The sequence below is a fragment of the Aphidius gifuensis genome, linkage group LG4 (genome assembly GCF_014905175.1).
Source record: "Aphidius gifuensis isolate YNYX2018 linkage group LG4, ASM1490517v1, whole genome shotgun sequence".
NCBI lineage: Eukaryota > Metazoa > Arthropoda > Insecta > Hymenoptera > Braconidae > Aphidius > Aphidius gifuensis.
Window position 1 is genome coordinate 22409024 of NC_057791.1, and position 19432 is coordinate 22428455.

The window sequence follows — 19432 nt, forward strand, 5'->3', positions numbered from 1 at the left end:
TTTTCGACATCGTTGTATTTCAAAGTAAAAGAAAATTTTTGTACAATTTTTTTTATAGAAAGTACAAATATTTCCGTAAAAAAAAGAATAAATATTCTTTGTCTATCTATTTTTCTTTTTGAAAATTTATTTTAAAGTTTAGTTTATATACAAGTTTTTTTTTTATATAGTCAACTTTTTTTACCGGAAAAATACAAACTACATATTTTTTTTTCTCATTTCCGGTTGAAAGATAAAATGTATTGCATCGAAAAATTCATCCAGTTGTCTGTCGACGTACATGCAGTTTTATAAAAGAAAAAAAATTATTTAAATAAATAAAAAATAGTTGAAAAAAAAAAAATTAAACTTTCTGCCATTTGCATAGCTGATTGAAGTAATATTTTTTGTATTTTATTCATAAAAAATAATAGATACATAAAAAATTGTAAAATACAATTATTTTTAATCTACAAAATTTTATTTCTACAATTTTTATTCTATTATGTATTTACATAAGTTTAATCAAGTCTTTTGAAGATGAATGATAAAAAAAAAAAAAATTAAGAAATGAAAAACTTCAAAAGATCTTTCGAACCGTGCAAATTTTGTGGTAATTTTATCGCCGGATTTTATTCGTTTCCTTTTCAGCAGAATAAAAGAAAAATAGATAAAAAAGAAAAATAAAATTTAGTTAAAGATCAGTATAAATGTATATATGGGTAAAAAAATTGGAATTCATCTTTTCCAGGGTGCATATAATACAACGTAACCCAAGCATAAAAACGACACACACACGAGTGTATTTTGTAAAAGTTCAAGCTCAAATTCACTGCGTGTGAACGAGTGAACACATATTTTGCACATTTCAAAATGATATATATGAAGCATTTAATTTTCTTTGGCAAATATATCTTTTTATTTTGACCTGTATGCTGTTATTTATAAGATGAAAATGAAATTTCAAATAAAATATCAAATAAAGTACATATTAATATTTTTATATTAAAAAAAATTGTTTCATTTTATAAATAAATATATGAATAAATTTTTTAAAAATAATTAAATAGTTTATTTATTTATTAAGTGAATAATAAATCCCAAAAAAAATATATAATTAACAAAAAATAAATTATGAATAAACAAAATTATCATAGTAATTTAAAAAATTTCATATAAATTATTTTTAATTGATACTAAATTATTAAATTTTTTATTTTACGTGACTCGTGTATACCTGATCGTAATTAAGATTATTATTATTATTTTTATTATTTATTTTTAATCTAAATTGAATTTTTTGTTTGCTAAATTCAATTTATTTTCAAAATTTTTTTTTTCTTTAATTATTTAAAGAATGTTCTATGCAGAAGAAAATACGTGATGTTGCATTTGTTATAATATTTATACCATGATTCTTTCTGAAACACAAGAGACTTCAGAATCGACCTGGTAATTTTTTATATATATAAAATACAAGAGCATCAGTATACAACTGATGTGACCCAGGAGAATATTATATTCTCCAAAGTATATACTCGTAAACCGCCATTTATACAATCAAATGAAACAAAAAAAAAAAAAGCACAATACCATAAAAATAAAATTAACCAAAGTGTCTCAAAATCATCATAGAAAATTGTATTAATTTAAATCAATGAATTTTATTCTATTGAATATTTTTTTTTTCCACGTAAATTGATAAACAAAACGAAGAAAAAATTACTTTTTAAAATTAATTTAAAATAATTGAATTTAATAATTAAAATAAATTTTTTAAATTATTAATTATTAAACAATAAACAAAATAAAAAAAATGAATGATAAAATATATTTTCAAGATATAAAAATGTCCAACTTTTTTATTAATTACAAAAGCTTAAAAAATAATTATAAATTTTAAAAATTTTCTATTAGTTTATAAAATTTATAGTATTTTTAAGTTTTTTATTTTCAATGAAATAACTTAATAAATAGACTTGAAAGTAATATTTCAATATATAATTAAAAATTTATGTACTTTAAGGAAAACTGATTGTTGGATCATGAATATTTAAGACAATAAGGGACGACCACATCTTTCAACGGGCATTGTGGATCTCCTCTACTAAATATTCACACTAAAATATCACCAAAGTCTCTTAAATTAAATTCTATTTAAATGCCCATATATATATAAAATACGAACACTATAAATTTTACAGTTTCACAAGATAAAACAACCACAAAAATAGAAATTATTATTATATAAAATTAACATATTAATCATTTAAACTGTCATTAAAGTTTCAATTGAAATTTATAATCTAATAATTATTAAAATTTACTATTTTTAATGATAAAATATTGTTACTTGTTTTTTTTTAACTTAAATCAATTATTTATATTTTTTATGAACCATCATACAAATATATATATATAATAATATGAGTTGAGATGATTTACCGCAATAACTCGCGGTCTCTGGTGGCTTTACTCGCATTATATCAAAACTAATAAACCACCGTAATATATTATGCGGATACCATCATATTGCACAAAAGGAAAATGACATTGTTATTTACTTGAATGAATTTATAACTAGGATTAAATTTTATGTTACTTTATTTTAATAATTTATCAATTCAAAAAATAAAGTTAACGTATTGTCGTATTTCTTAATTATCAATTATTATTATTGTTATTATTTTGTTGAAGAATAAACAAGGAAAAAAATGAGAATAAATTTTAAGTTGTGTAAAATTTTATGCATGTAAATATAAACAGAAATAAAATCTATCCATAATTATTTGACTGGAAATATTTTAAATTACAAAAAAGTAATTAACAATGCGGCGAATTGGATATTTATATTAAAAATAATTGAAATAATAATTATTATAATTCAAATTAGTAAATAAAAAATAAAATATTTATTATTTATATATTTTAAGCTGTGTAAAAGTTGAGAGAAAATAGTTAAACTTATTGTTATTATATTTGATGAGAAGTAATTGTCATCATTAATTTTTCAATTCATTAATTTATATATAATCGTTTGTTTTATTTTTTTTTTTTTGCTCTTTTTTGTTTGTTTAAATATGTGATGGTTTCATTTTTGTCAAACTTTATTGTCACACTTCTTTTGTGTGACTTTCATTCACCACTGGGTAAATTATTTTTTTTTTAAAGCCTATATATTTTATTTCATGTTTTTTTTTTCTTTTTGCTAAAATGGCATGTTGTATAATGGCTTCTGGCATTGCTTTTCATGACATCTATAGAGAAAAACAATCTCTATTTTTTTATATTTTTTTTTAATACTTCGTCAGGATTTTTTTTTTATCATCATTCTTTCACCTTACTCTCGACAATTTATTTGCGTATGTATATGTATGAATTCAACGTAAATTGTCCCATATTTTTTTAGTGTCTCAATATATGTAAATATAAAAATATCCATTCGCCGAAAAACTAAACGATGTCTTATACTGGCTTTAAAATTATTCCAACCCTCGCAAAATTTTACCGAGGGAATTATTTTGCCATCAAGTTACCCACAACGAGAGATCTGTGATCTAAAATCAGTGGAACAAGTCAAGATAAAGGCAGACGGTCTCTCCTTCTCCAACAAAAGAAATATAACCAAGTCAAATAAAAAATGCAAAAGAAAAAAAAATTATGACAAAATCAAGAACACTTATATTTTCTTCAATCTTATTTTCGCTGACACAATCTTTTCTAGTTTAAACTCCGGTATTGAACAAACTACTGAAAAAAAAAAAAAAAAATACCTCTTAATTATAAAATCGCAGTTTAAATATTTGCTAAATATTCTTATTATATTTTTTAATTAAATTTTCTTTATGCATCATGATAAAAAACCTATTCTTAAAAATAAAAACAAAGTGCTTTTTTTTTTTTTGTCAATTTTTTTTTGTTGTCAAACATATGCACAACTTTAAAAAAATATTATTTGAAATAAAAAAAAGAAATAATATTTGTTTTCAACGATAAATCTTGAATCTCTTGGGGCAGGTTTCATCGGGGATATATACGTGGAGTATAGTGCGAGAAAATACCATCTAACATTTATTTTTATTTTTTTTTATTAGTTTTTTTTTTTTCTTTTTTTTGTACATTTTCTCAAGAGCTTTAGCCTTATTTCCGACTAGCTTATCAAACTCTTTCTATCTTCGCTTCTGACCAACACAAACTGCGGTAAAAAAAAAATTTACGATCTGTCATTACACATACCAAAAGTAAAATTAAATGGAAAAAAAAAATTCACGTACAAATTTTATAGTCATTTTATGAGTTTTATTTTTTTAAATATATTTAATTTTAATTTTTCTTTTTATTATGAAACATATAAATAGTCATGATATATTTAGTCATAAAAAAAGTCATTAATAACATAATAAAATGAATATAAAAATCTCATATCCGAATGGACAATAGATTGGTCAACAAAATGAGAAAAAAAAATTATTTTTTAAATTCATTAACTGTAATTTCCATCGTTAATTAAAAACTTTATAATTTAAAATATTTTTTTTCAAGTATTTAAATTTTTATATTTACAATCCTATTATTGAAACGACAATTGTCATTTTATAAATTTTTACCTTACGATTATTAAATTCTATATTCAATTTTTTTTTTTTTATAAAAATTCTCCCGAGAAAACGCATCAGTAGATATTTTTTAAAATTGTCAGGCATTTAAATACAGACCCTAACTACTTGCAAAAAAATTCTCATCGTGAGCCAAGCATTATTTATTGCAAAAAAATATAGTACGTATTTTCAAGTTAATAAAAACAATATAAACATTACATAAATTTCCATGAAAAATTGTTTATACACTATTTAATATCGTATTCATGAATAAATTTATATTACAAGATCAAGAATAATTTGCAAGTGTAAATTACAGTGTAAAGAAAATTATCACTTAACGACACTGTGAGTAAATCATTTACTGCATATACAAACACATTTTAAAATTAAAAAAAAAGCAAAAAAAAACACTTGTTTATCTCTTGATATAGTAACCCCTTCAACCTTCCCCTCTCGCCCTCTTTAACTTTAATAGTTTTTTAGTTTTTATTATTACTTTTTATGTATTCTTAGTGTGCATATTTAATCTTTAAACATATAAAATGTTATCAGAAAAAAAATGAATCATAAAGCAGTAAAGTGACATAGAAAAAAAATAATAATAACAAGCTCTTCAAGTTGCATTATGTACATGACTACATGAGTACTCTCAAGTTATAAGCACATGCTCTTATTGATAATCTAATTGAGAGTCAAGTATCTTTTATTTCATTTACAATAATATCATAGGTGTCATTCAGTCAATAACATCATCTTCAACAAATTTATATATTTATTTATCTCACAAGTGGGTTTTCAAACGTAAATGTGTTTTGATTATCAAGAAGTTTATTAAGTTGTATTTGTATATACGAGTAAGTGTGGAGTTTATTCACTAGACAGTTCAAGTTTATATATATTTTAATTCTGTCAGATGCATACAAATTTGTCCAATGAACCAACAAGATTAAACATATGGTTCATATATTTTATGTCTCATTTTTATATACAATAAATAATAATAAATAAAAAAAATATTAAAATGAAAAAATAATAATTCAAATAGTATTTTTTTTTTTTTAAATTTTTCGTTCAGTTTTTTTCCATTAGTTTATATGTTGAAATAGAAAAAAAAAATAGCCTAAAAGTTTCGACAGCCTCGAGTTAGAAAAAAAAAAATATTTTAAAATTTCTTTGAGGCAAGTTTTGAAATATATTTTCAACGAAAAATTTAATAAAATTAAAATAAAAAAATTGCGCGATATTATTTATTATAAAATAAATAATGGTAATATTTTTTGAGAAATATATATCATTAATTTGTTTTATTTGTGTGTCAGTTCGTGACAAATGCAATGGTTTTTAACTTGAATTAATTCTGACGCAAAACCTTGCGTTTTCTTCTCTAATTGGTTTCCACATCCGTCACAACCCTCCATTACCTTTTACCTTTTTTTAACCCAATTTGACCATTACAACGTAAAAGCATAAACATACCAATACCATCATAAATTATTTCAAAGAAACACAACCTAATATAATCATCATTATTTATTCAAAAAAAAAATATGAAAAATAAATAAAAGAAATATAATAATCATAAAACATAACTCAATATTATTTACATTTTATTTTTAATGTAGAATATTTTTACAAAAATAAGATGAAAAAAAAAAATATTGAATTTAAAGTTAAATTTGCAACATTTTTTATGCTAAAGTTTTTTTTTTATTTTTTTATTTTTTATATAAAAAATTTTATATAATGATGTTGGATAAAAAAAATGATAATAAAAATATAAATAGGATAAACAAAATAGATGAAAATATTTTTTAGTGCCTTGATCAAGTTGATTAAGAATTTCTATTTAATTCAGTTGAGAATATTGGCAAAGATCTTTCAATGGAATTTAATATTTCTACATGTCTAATGATTACTTGACGAGAGCTGGTTAAACAAAAACTTTTGCAATTTGCTTTTGTACACAACTTTCATTAAAATATATATATAAATAAAGTTTTGAAATAATTGCTGAGTCAAAGCTGATTGAAATTGAGTAAAGCCGATTGTTACCATCCAATTTTAAATAAAAATAAAAATAAATAATTAAATCCATTTTATTATCTACACCTCAGAGGTAAAGTTACGTTTAATTTTTTTAATTATTTTAACAATTATTACTGTATTTGAAAATTATAAAAAAAATAATTAACAAAATAAAAACGAGTCATAAATAATTCAAGTATTTAAGTTGAGTGAAAATTAAGAAAACTGGAAATAGCTAAACGATTAAAAGGATGAAAATCTTTTAGAGTAAAAGCAGGAATTTCATGAACAACAAGAACACCAAGACTATATTCCAATGAAAGTTTTAGCCGCAGGTGGCAAGGATGAAACAGGACAAATTCACCATGGGGTATTTCTGTTTTCTTTTAAACTTTTAATGGAAATTGGAAAATAATGAGTTGATGCTACTAGATGCTCTCTACCTCAACAAAAAAAAAAAAAAAACAACGTTAATAAAAAATTACGTATATACAGGAAATAAAATATAAAATTCAAAAAAAATATAAATATAAATGTCAAAAATTAAATGTCAAATTAACATTATTTTTAATATAAAGTGAAATTTTTTTTTTCCGGCACAAATGATAAATGTACAAATGGAAATAAAAACATTTTAATTTAAATTGTTTTTTTTTTTTTTAACTCAATTTTGTAATTAGTACAAAAAAAAAAAAAAATGAAACGTTTGAATTTTAATAATGAATAAATATTTTATAATTGTTAATTAAACATGTAAAAAAAATATAAAATAATTTGTTATTTTCAAATTCGAGCTAGCTATGAATTTATTTTAAAAATAAAAATACAATTTTTATTTTATTTAATGAAAATTGTTAAAATGTATAAATTTATTGGTAAAATGATATGGCATCTAAAAGTGAGTGTTGTGAAAAAATAATATGATGATTTGAAAATTTATATATGAAATTGATTGATTGATTGATTGGTTGATACAAAAGTGTGCTCGTGCTTGAAGCAAATCAAAGTAGACTGTCTAACATTTGAAATGTTTTAAAAAAGCACTTTTTCTGTTTCAATTTTTTTTCATTTGAGCACTATGTGACGGAAGAATTTTTATTAGCCCCGTATATTTATACCTGTCGTGTTTTTTTTGATCATACTGAAAGTAATTTTTGATATATTGATTTATTTTTTAGAAGAAAATAAATAAAAGAAAATGGAGCTTATTGCTACAGCAGTACACACATATCGAAGACATTTTATACGTTTTTTTTTTACGAGTATATTTTTATATTATATACTCGTAATAAATAAATAAATAAATAAATGAATTTTGAAAATATCAAGTCGTGTTATTTTAAGATTTTCATTTATTCATCCTGTTAAAAAAGGGATGAATATAAATTGTGTATAAATGCACTCAATCGTGATAAAATTGTGTCACAATGAGGCACTCAAATTGGCTTTTGAGTGTGTCATTTAGGTCTGGACTCTTGAGAAAAGTTTGATCAAGATTAAATATACCTTTGCTCACTTTAATTGACAAAGACACTAACTCTTTTTTATTCCATTTTTTTTTTCCAATGTTATTATCGGTGTATTGATTAAATTTTTCGCTCTTATTTTCAGATAATCGAATTTTAAAAAGAGACATAAAAATAATAATAATAATAAAATACATGAAAAAGTATTGGTATTTAGAAATAAAATGATACTTTTATTTTAAGCATTTATATGGTTTTTTGGCTTTTTTTTTTTTTTGTCTAGTGGGGAATTTAATATGACACATTATCAATTCCCTTGACACCAAGTCGAGACCTTCATAAACTTTTTAAAAATTTTATACTTATTAAAAAATGATAAAAAATCAGGGAAAAAAAATGACACTAAATGGAGTTTTCTTGTTTTAAAATAAAGTTTTAAAAATACTTTTAGATGAAAACTTGAAAAAATTTTTTAGACATTTACAAGACATTCATCGATAAGTAAAACTATTCAAGTTATTTCAAAATAAAATATAAACTATTTTCAATTTTATTTACCCGATAAATAATAATTTTAATAAAAATAAATAAATAAAATATTATATCAAAGTAAATTAGTGACTTTCCTTTGTATATCTTGGTTTTTTTTTTTCATTTATTTATTTTTCTCATTATACTTTGTTTATGTAATTTTTTTTATTTTTTCTTGTTCAATTATTTTTTCCTTTTTTTTTTTACATTTTCTTTGGTCAACCACAAAACGAGCAAGACTTTTCTCCAATAATCCAATACCAAATTAACAGAACGTTAATGTCATTTGTAAAAAATGAAAAAAATAAAAAAATAAAATGGATTTACAATGTCGCCTAGGAATAAAATTGTCTGCAAGATATATCGAGCATTATCTTGTACACAAATCAACTATGATTTTCATTAACAAACTATTTTACAATTAAAAAATAATAAAATAAATTTAAATAGTATTTAAATAAATAAAATAAAAAATTATGTTAATTTTTTCTGACGATCGTAGACCTTACCACGTGTCCAGCTTTAATTTACATTGACAATGACATTTAAAATTTTTTTTTTTTTAAATTTCTTTCTCTCATGACCCAAGGTCTTTCCGCAAAATGATATTATTTAAACATGCATAGGCACCATGTCACAATTCTATCACGACTATAAATCTAATTTCTATAAAAATTTTTTTATTTATTTTCAAGGTTATCATTAAAATATATGTTGAATTGAAAAAATATTAAATTCAATTTTTTTTTCTTTCTATAAACACTAATGATTATATTTTTTTTCTTTCAAATTAATATATATATTGTTGAATTTTTTTTTTCATGTATTTTGTAGTAGTCTTGTGAAAAATAAAAAAAAATTTAAGATTCATTTATTACGACTAGAAAATCCATCAGTCAACCACAAACTAACAGAAAAAAAAAAAAAAAAAAATTACTTTCTCACTTGAAGAACCAGACGATCTAATTAATTAAATTTTCTTTTATCTTTTATCATTAATTAGCTTTAAAAAGCCTCAAATTGAATTAGATTCTATTAATACATCTCAAAAGAATATTTTTTCTTTTTCTTTTGCAATGATTAAAAAGCTACTAAATAATTTTATTTGATAAATAATAAAAATCTTGATAAATTGATACTACATCTGTACAGCAATTTGTATCTTTCACTTTTGAAAAATCATAGTAAATTTATCTTGAAAAAATATGTTAAAATTGTATCATTGAATTTTTAAAAAAATGATAAAATATTGAGGTCAGCATTGCCACAAAAGACTTGCACTCAATTTTCAGTATAAAAAATTATTTCTGACTTATATTTTTATCTCTATTTTTATATAAATTTTTTCATTCTTTTCAATATGACAAAATAGTAACGTCCAAGAGTCCAGGATATAATATTTGACACAATATAAAATTGTGATATGCACACATAGATGTGATAAAATCTATCGGGTGTACAACGGAAAAAGTCAATTCCAAAGAAAAGCAATTTTCAGCTCGCTCAAACATTCCCAAGAGCTTCAAGTTTAAAAACCATTTTCAAGTCAAGAAAAAATCCACATCCAAACGACAAATTTTTAATAAAAAAAAAACAAAGATAAATAAAAAGTAAACATTTTTTAAATTGATGTACAAAGACAAACAAAAAAATATATAAATTTCAATGGTCAATATTTACTCTTCAAATTTATCTAAACTAAAAAATAAAAATAAAAAAAAAAAAAAAATTACATTTATTTGTATGTATATTTTAAATTAGTTTTTGATCCGATGATATTTTATGTGAGCTAAAAATTTATTTTCAACTCTTGTATAATGGCTTGAAAAAAAAAATGTAAAACAAAAAAGTTTGATACTTGTTGTTTGGAAAATTTTTTGAAGAAACAAAAAAGATTTATCAAAAATAAAAACAGCCAATACAGGTAGGAGTTTTAATGGCTTGAAAAAGCATGTACCAAGTGGAATTAAAGACCATTCGTATTGAAGAAACGAAAGCTGACTGAAACGTGAGACCCAGATTTTGTTTGAGTACACGAGTGTTTGGGGAACTATTAATACAAACCAACTATAAACAAATAAATAGCCCAAACATTATTCAACAGAAAAAAAAACATTACAAAACACGAAATGAAATAAAAACCTTCAAGTCAATTTCAAATGTTTATGATAACTCTTAACATAAACGTGTTGTTACCCCAAGTGCGTGAAAATCTTTTAAGTAGGCTCAAATAAAAAAAAAAAAAAATTGCCCAAGGGAAAATTCATGAAGAAATAGCACAGCATTTTCTCTAAAGTGCTATTAAGCGTGAGCTACGAAAAAAAAAAATAAAAGCCTGAGAAACAACTGGAATTCTTTAAAAGGGGATGTCAAACTAAGAAGTTGCATGACTGATGAAATTAGAAAAAAAAAAAGTCACGAATATTTTTCTTGTTAAATTATTTTTTTACTAATTTTATAATGAAAAAAAAAAAGCCAAAAAAAAATTAAATAAACTGCAAAAAGTTTAGAAAACAACAAAAACAAAATAAATGAAAAAAAAAAAAAAAAAACATCAGGGTTATCCTTAATTCTAGAATAAATATAAAAATATAATATATATTTTGATTTTTTTTTTTTGCACAAAACGTTTACTCAACTTTCTTATTTTATTTTTTTTTACTGATAAGAAATATACGTTTTGCCAAAAACGATTTTTATCTTTTAATTACAAGGGTAGAAAAATGAAATATAAAAATTGATAAATAAAAAAAAAAAGGCAAAGATGAATCAGGAAAATTGCCAAGAAAAATTTTTTATGTAATAAATTACACACTGGAGTGTATTAAAATAATTATTAGTAAGTAGCAATCAAATGGTTTAAATATATTTGTATATTCGTATCACGTTTAAACTTTAATATATAAAATTTATAATGTAAGTTTAATGTAGATAATAAAGGACACATGCAGCTGTTAAATATGTCATATTGAGCATAGATAATTTATATTATGTACAAAGTTGCTTCAAGTATTCTCTTGTCCTCTAGGGGTGATTAAAGCCTTTCAACATTCTCAAACAAAATTATATATTTCATCTTAAACGTGGTAATACCTAGAAGAAATTTAATACGCTTGATTTAAAATTCTATGTAACAACGAAAATATGCAATTTATAAAATATGCATTTTACATATTTTTTTTTTACAAAATTAATCACTTTGTCTTGTGTACATGCATTTACAATATATTTCATAATGAAAATTAATCCTTTATACAAACATGAATATATATTACATAAATTTACAGCGCCAATATTATTTTACAACGAATTTATTTGAAAATATATTCACATTGTAAAAATAGACAAGATCGATCATACCTACCAATTTTTTTTTTTTTTATATTTACATTTTTATTTACTCTTTTTTTTTCTTCATTTTAAAACCCTCAAAATTGACGTATCACTCTTTTGACTTTAAAACAGAGTAAACAAAATTTTATATTAATATTTACTCTATTTTTCATATTTTTTTTTTTTCTGGCAATGGCTTCCTTTACAAAATGCAAATTTGATGGAATTTCTACTGAGTGAAATTCAAATAGTGTATATGTAAAAATAAAAAAAAAATATAATACAAATTTTCAAAGGTAAAATTTGAGGTAAATTGAAATATGATTCAATAATAAAAAATAAATCTGATTTTTATATTTTTTATGTACAAAAATATACATGAAACAAAAATTTATTAAATAAAAAATATTGTTTATAATATAGTATACATGCAAAATAAAAGTTTTTTAATTTTTAATATTTAAATAATAATAAACTTTTGGCTCTTGAAATTATCAAGAATGATATGGAGTGTGTAGAGAGAGTTATGTCTGACTATTCACTGGTTCAACTACTTGCAAGTTTGTTAATGAAGTTTAAAAGAAAAATAGTACAAATGATAAAAACAATATTGGCATTGTAATTTCGAAAGATTAACAATTTTAAAATAGAAATTATTTTCTGAATAATAATAAAATTAAAATGACCTTTTGCAAGATTAATAAATTTGATATTCATGAAGCTTTCAAGTATTTGAGAGTATTTTGTTTCACAAAATGAAAGTAATATCAAGCTATTTAAGAATGAATATTTATTTTTCCAAAAAAATATTTTAATACCGTGTGTAAAATTTGAATATTTAATTTAAGTACAAAATACACTTTCTCAAAGTAAAATTTTGGGGTTATAATATTTGACAATTTTAGCTGTAAAAAGCTAAATGCAAAGGGCTTTGATAAAGTTTGTTTAATATATATATGACACTATGGCTTTTCATCAGGGTTAAAATAGCAGCTAACGGTGAGATTTATATCCAAGTAGACACTGCAAAGATCTCGTATTATACCTTCCCTTGAATTTAACCGAAAAACCAGGATTATGAGAAAATCTTTGAGAGGTAAAATTATATCCACACATCTCTCCTTCTGTCAAATTATTTAATTCAAATTTTTAAAAGGAATTTAATTATCAAATTTATATTAAAAAAAATTTTTTTTTTTTCAATTAAATTTATACCAAAAATAATTCATTATTATTCATCTCTTTTTTTTTCCCCAAACGATATATTAAAATAAATAAATAAATAGATTTATATTTTTTTTGGGTGAATAAATTTATTAAAAATTTTAATATTTAAATAATTTTATATTAATAATATATGAATAATGATTTGTGGATATTTTTTTTATCAATTATTTGGCCGATTGAAATGTTTTTTTAACTCAAAATTTGAATATTTAAATTATTTTTTTATTCATTCAAATTTTAGTTGTAAAATTTTTTAAACGACACTCTTTTTTTGTTGTTTTAAATAGAAAATAATTACCAACATACTGTAAAGTAAAAAAAATTGTTGAAATATATATTTTTTTCTTTGTAAAAATATTGTTTTGAGATGAAGTTGGATAATATTTTATGATTCATATTTAATGTTTAGGCACTTGCACAGTTGCACAATTTACATTTAATATTTATTCAAGTATCTCAAGAATTTTAGTGCTTCAATTTGCCCATTGTGTCTTTTATGTCGAGTATCAAATTTCATTACACACAAAACACTTTGCTCTCTCAATGTGTGTATGAAGCAATAAATATGCAAACATCCATTGCACATCTCCTATTATATTTAAATTTTCTTCTACTTCTTTGAAAGAAAAAAAGAACAAATTCTCATGAGCTTCAACATCGTCACATTTGTTTTATGAATAAACCGAAAATTCGTACACACTGTGTCATCAGCTCCTGGGAAATGCGCAAATGTTTTCATGAACTTTTAAATTTATTCATGCCTAAAAAAAAAATTTCTAAATTCCTGACAAAATATTTCTATGAGATAAAAAATTTATCAAAGTATTTTAAATTCTTTTTTAAAAATATAATTTAAAGATATTTTTTTCTTTATTTTCAATATGAATTATGGGAAATTGAATGCTATTTTACCGATTGAATTTACATAGCATTGACTAGGTCAAAGTATCATTCAATATTTGATTTTATATTTTTCGTTTAGAGCTTTATTGTTTTTGTGGTATTTCAAGAAACAAGATCAAGTCAACGTATTACCATTTTTATGGGACATTAATAACAGCAGTGGAATTTTTTTCTTTAATATACCCTCTGTTGAATCGATCAGATCAGAATGAAATTACGATAAAATAGGCTATAAATGCCGAAACCATTTTTCTGCTCTTTGCTTAGTTTTTTTTTATTTTTTTCTTTTGTTTTAGAATACCAAATATTGTCTCAATGGTATTAAATAATAAATATCGTTATAATGGAAAAAAAAAAATAAAAAAAAAAAATTTCAATTTTACCAAACAAAACTGTTTCTCTGGAAAAATTTATAATTCATATTTCAATTATTCCCGTATGAAATTGACTTTTAATAATTCATTTGTTTAAAAGGAAAAAAAAAATTTTTTTTTAATAAAAAAAATGGATTTTATATACAGAAATTTTTATCAATTTATGAAATATTTTTAAAAAATAAATAATAATACAAGTAGAAAATACAAAATTGAAATATAGATAAATAAAATTAATAAAGATACAATTGAAAATAATATTTTGCCATTTGATAATCTTCAAATATTTTATTAAATAAATAAAATAGTAAAATGTCAAAACAATATTAATAAAAAAATATATTTGAAAAAAAGAAAGAAAAACCTTAAACGACACGCGATTTCATGCCTGACTTTATTTATTGATTGTTAATATACGACAGAAGATACATGTTGACAAAGTGATGCTCATATAGAACAATTTGTCAATACCAAAAGTGAAATAAATCAACTTGATGTACATCTAAATCAAATAAATCATTATTGAGTTTTCTCAAAGAAAAAAAAACACCCAAACAAATATATATATAGACCAAGAGAAACACAAGATTTCAATATGCTACAAACAAATTGAAATAAAAAGTTTTTATACAAGTATATAAAACATTATCATTAACAACTAAATACACAAATATCATTTGTATACAAATACATGAAGCACCATCAGGCCCTAATAACAATTCAAGCAATTTTCAAAATACTCGAGGCAACCGATCAATACAATTCAAAGTGCTTCTAGATAAATAAAATATAAAGTGTAATTTTACTTATTTAACCTTTTTTTTTTTATTAAAAAAATTTAATATACATTTTATATGTAAATACAAATATTAATAATAAATCATAGGAGAAAGTTTATTAATTTTTCAAACAACTTGAACTTGAAAAATGTTGAAAAATTAAAAATATTAAAAATTTTGTCGTGTTGTTTACTCTTTTTAAATTATTATCTTTTATTTTTTAAAAATATTTATTTATTTTAATGTTTATTTATGTCTATCTTGTTAATTAATTGATTTTAATTTTCAAAACTTTAAAATTAATTTAAGACAAAATTTCATGAAAAAAAAAAATCCCAATAAGCCTTATTTTTTTTGAGTTTAATATGAAAATACTTGTCGTTTGTTAATAATAATATTATTTAATTGTAATAAATTTAATTATATATAAAAATAATTAATATTTAATATTTTTAAAATTTTTGTCAACAGTGCAGTGGTCATGGAGTAAAATGTTTTCAAGGTGGTCCAAGAAAAAGCAACGAATCACAATGTCCAATGTTACTAAAGCCAGATAAACATATGAAAACAACAAATAAAAAAAAATCAACAATTGTTAGAAATCATTTAAATAGTACATGCAGTGTAACAAGTTCACCACATCAAAAAAAATTACGTTTTCAATTGGCTAAAGAACGTAAAGCAAGTACAACATTGGGTATTATTATGAGTGCATTTACAATATGTTGGTTACCATTTTTTGTACTTGCATTATTACGTCCATTTGTAAATGATTCAAAATTAATACCAAAATCATTATCAAGTTTATTTTTATGGTTGGGTTATTGTAATAGTTTATTAAATCCAATAATATATGCAACATTAAATCGTGATTTTCGTAAACCATTTCGTGAAATATTATTTTTTAGATGTGGTAATTTGAATCACATGATGAGAGAAGAATTTTATCAAAGTCAATATGGTGATCCAGTTAATAATTACGTTATAAAATCATCAAACAATGATGATAATGGTGAACGTCTTGAAAATCATAACGACATTATTGATGTATCATTAAATGTACCAGCAAATGAAAGTTTTCTATGATTATAATTTATTTTAATTATTTAATCATTAAAAGAATATAATAATAGTAATCAAAAATAAGATCATTTTTACTTGGATATACAAGGATAATATTGTAAATGTCAATTTCGTATTTTTTGGATTATCCATTTGGGATAATACGTGACATGAATGAACTCTGAGATTGTCAATGTTATGTGTAGAGAGAGGTCAAATGCAATCGACCAATGGATCCTGATGGGGTGACAAGCAAACACTTGCTGACCTGAGGTGTGTTGAACTACTATCCATCAAACACTCTCAGTTTGGCTCAATGTGTATATATACAATAAAATCCACGATGAACAAAAATAATAACCAAGCAAAAAACTAGGAAAAAATTTTTAAAAGAATTTTCTTTTTGCGTTGTATTAAATTTTATTATATATAAAGGTATTGTTGAAAATTAAAATTAACTAAATGTTAACGAAAAAATAATAAAATATTATGTCTAAAAAAAAAAGGAGAGACTGAGTCAACTGGACAACTTGAATCAGCCAAAAAATATATTTAAAAAAATAAAGATATTGTTTTGTTTTGTGGATGATTAATTGTTCCGGAAATAATAAATAAATTTTAAATAATTAATAAAATTAATGAAATTAATGAAATTAATATACACGTATTTATTTGCGTTGATTATAATGCTAAAATTAGTTGATTGTGCAATTGATAAATATATAAATAACGAAAATTAATTATTTAAAAAAATAGTTATATTATTAATAAGGCAATTGATATAAAAATTAATAATATATTAGTCAAATGGCGTAGTGGACAATCGCTATGAAAAGGAAAAAAATAAAAAAATACGTAGTGTAATTGAAAATATTAAATTTCTATTGAGACTGTCATTGAGTATAAAGATAAATCTATAATAATTATAATGTTTTTCGATGAATAATATTTAATAAAAAATTGTGAATAATGTTACAGATGAAATTATAATTTTTATTATTTATCATATAATTAAATTTTAAAAATATATATATTTATTGTTTTATTCTATGAATAAAGATAAATAAATAAGGAGGAAACTAAAAGTACAGCTATGTACACTTTGCCAAGATGAAAAAAAGAGTAGTTGGCACTCGATAAACTTCATGTTTAAAGAGTTCTTGATAAATGTTCCACGATGGTGTAAAAAAAAATCATAAAAATGATTGGCAAATAAAGTTAAAAAATTAAAAATTCGATAGCTTTAAAATGAATAATAATTAGATTAATTTTAATTACATAATTAATATGAAAAAAAAAAAAATGCTCGAAATCATCAATTAAAAAAAATAAATCAAATTTAAATTAAAAACTCATTAAATGTTTAAGAATCATGTATAAATGAGTCTGAATTTCATGTAATATTTTATGTATTATAACGTAAATATATCATTAAAAATTATTTTTATATTTTTCATTTGTTAATACCTTCCATTATTTTCATATTTAAATTGTGAATTTGATGATATTAATTTTTAAAAATTCCAGGACACTTGTATTTTGTTGTTGTTTAAATACTAGAAAAATAATTTAACGAAATTTATTGTTAGAAATATTTTTTTAAACAACCCTGAGTTTGGCCAAAGTTAACAAAATTTAAACAAATAAAAAATCGTCTAAAATTGTCGAAAATTATGTTGCTTTATTTTTTTTTTATATTAAATTTTGTTGTTGAATAAAAACGTTCTCTTGTTCTTCAGAATTTTTCGCCGAGATTTATTTTAACATGACAATGAAAAGATGAACATTTCAAGTTTAAATTTCCAATAAATCGATATTTTCATTTTTTTATTTCCATTGAAATCAAAACTTTCAAGATAAAATCCATTAGACTTTAAAAAAAAATATATCATTTCAAGAAACACTTGGCTTTATTTATTTTATTTCCTTTATCATTTTTTTTCCATTATACATTTTGTATATCGACAATATGATTGAAAAATGAAATAAAAAAAATAAATAGTAAAACGATCGAGTGAAATATTGTAAAATAAAATTTTTTTACGCGAGTTATAAATTAAATTGGATAATGTTCACATTGATATTTTAATCGAAAGATATATTTTACACAATTTAAATAAATTGTTTGTAAATTTATATGTATTTATTAAATTTATATGTGTTTATTATTATCGTCACACTGTTAATATTACCAGGTTAAATATTTTTAGCATAAATACACAAATAAATAATCACGTTTTTGTTCGTTAGCTGATACGCAAAATGTGGCTTTTATCGTTGTTCTATTTTCAAACCACATGAAAACCGTCCAGGAAATAAAATATACGACCAACTGCGACCACGTATTTTCAGATTGACAAAAAAAAAAAATCCACAATGAATTACCCTTCACTAAAAAATAAATAAAAAAATCCGCTTGACAAAATTAAATCTTTACTCCTTTAAAAATATTGCTTTATATTTTCAAAATAAATATTTAAAAAATTTCTAATAAAAACAAAACTATCTCTCTTTTTTTATTTTCAATTTTTCCTTAAAAAAAATTATTAATATCTACAAAATAACAAACAAAAAAAAATTTTAATTTTTGACTAAATTAAAAAATTTCCCTTTTCAAAATTATATTCTAAAAATTTCTAAAAATCATTATTAAATAAATTAAATAACAAATGTTAATAATTAATAATTAAATAAATAAAAAAAAACAAAATTTAATGAAAAATATTAATTTACAAATGAAAATAGTAAATTTTCATTTTCAAAATTGATAGAGAAATGTTTGTCTTTGAACTCGGTCACACGAATCAAGCTTAGAGGTGATAATGCATACACAGATGAAAGTGTAAAAGCAAAATTCACAGACATATACTGATACTGTTGTATCAGAAACCAGGTAGATATAGCAACCACATGAATAATTTCCGTAGAATATCCTTTATCTGACTAACAAAACAAACATCTATATTTGCCAAGTCCAAAAAGATCAAGTGCACACATTTACAAATTTATTTCTATAGATGTGTGTGCACCTTTTACATAATTGTAAATCTCGCATACAATTTGAATTCCTCTAGTAAACAAAGAAGCTTCTTGTTGTTTCATGTTTGTATCATCAAAACGTTGTAACAATTTTATGCTTTGAATTGCCTCAA

The 19432-nt window shown here is 21.9% G+C and overlaps 1 protein-coding gene across 1 annotated transcript in view; it reads left to right on the top strand.

Moving 5' to 3' along the window:
* LOC122855710 (5-hydroxytryptamine receptor 1) overlaps positions 1–17402 on the top strand; it is a 37966-nt gene extending 20564 nt beyond the window's left edge. Inside the window, exon 7 of the mRNA XM_044157265.1 lies at positions 15690–17402. Coding sequence (XP_044013200.1) covers positions 15690–16304 — 615 coding nt within the window. The 3' untranslated portion in view covers positions 16305–17402. The remainder of the gene's footprint in view (positions 1–15689) is intronic.
* The last annotated feature ends 2030 nt before the right edge of the window (positions 17403–19432 follow it).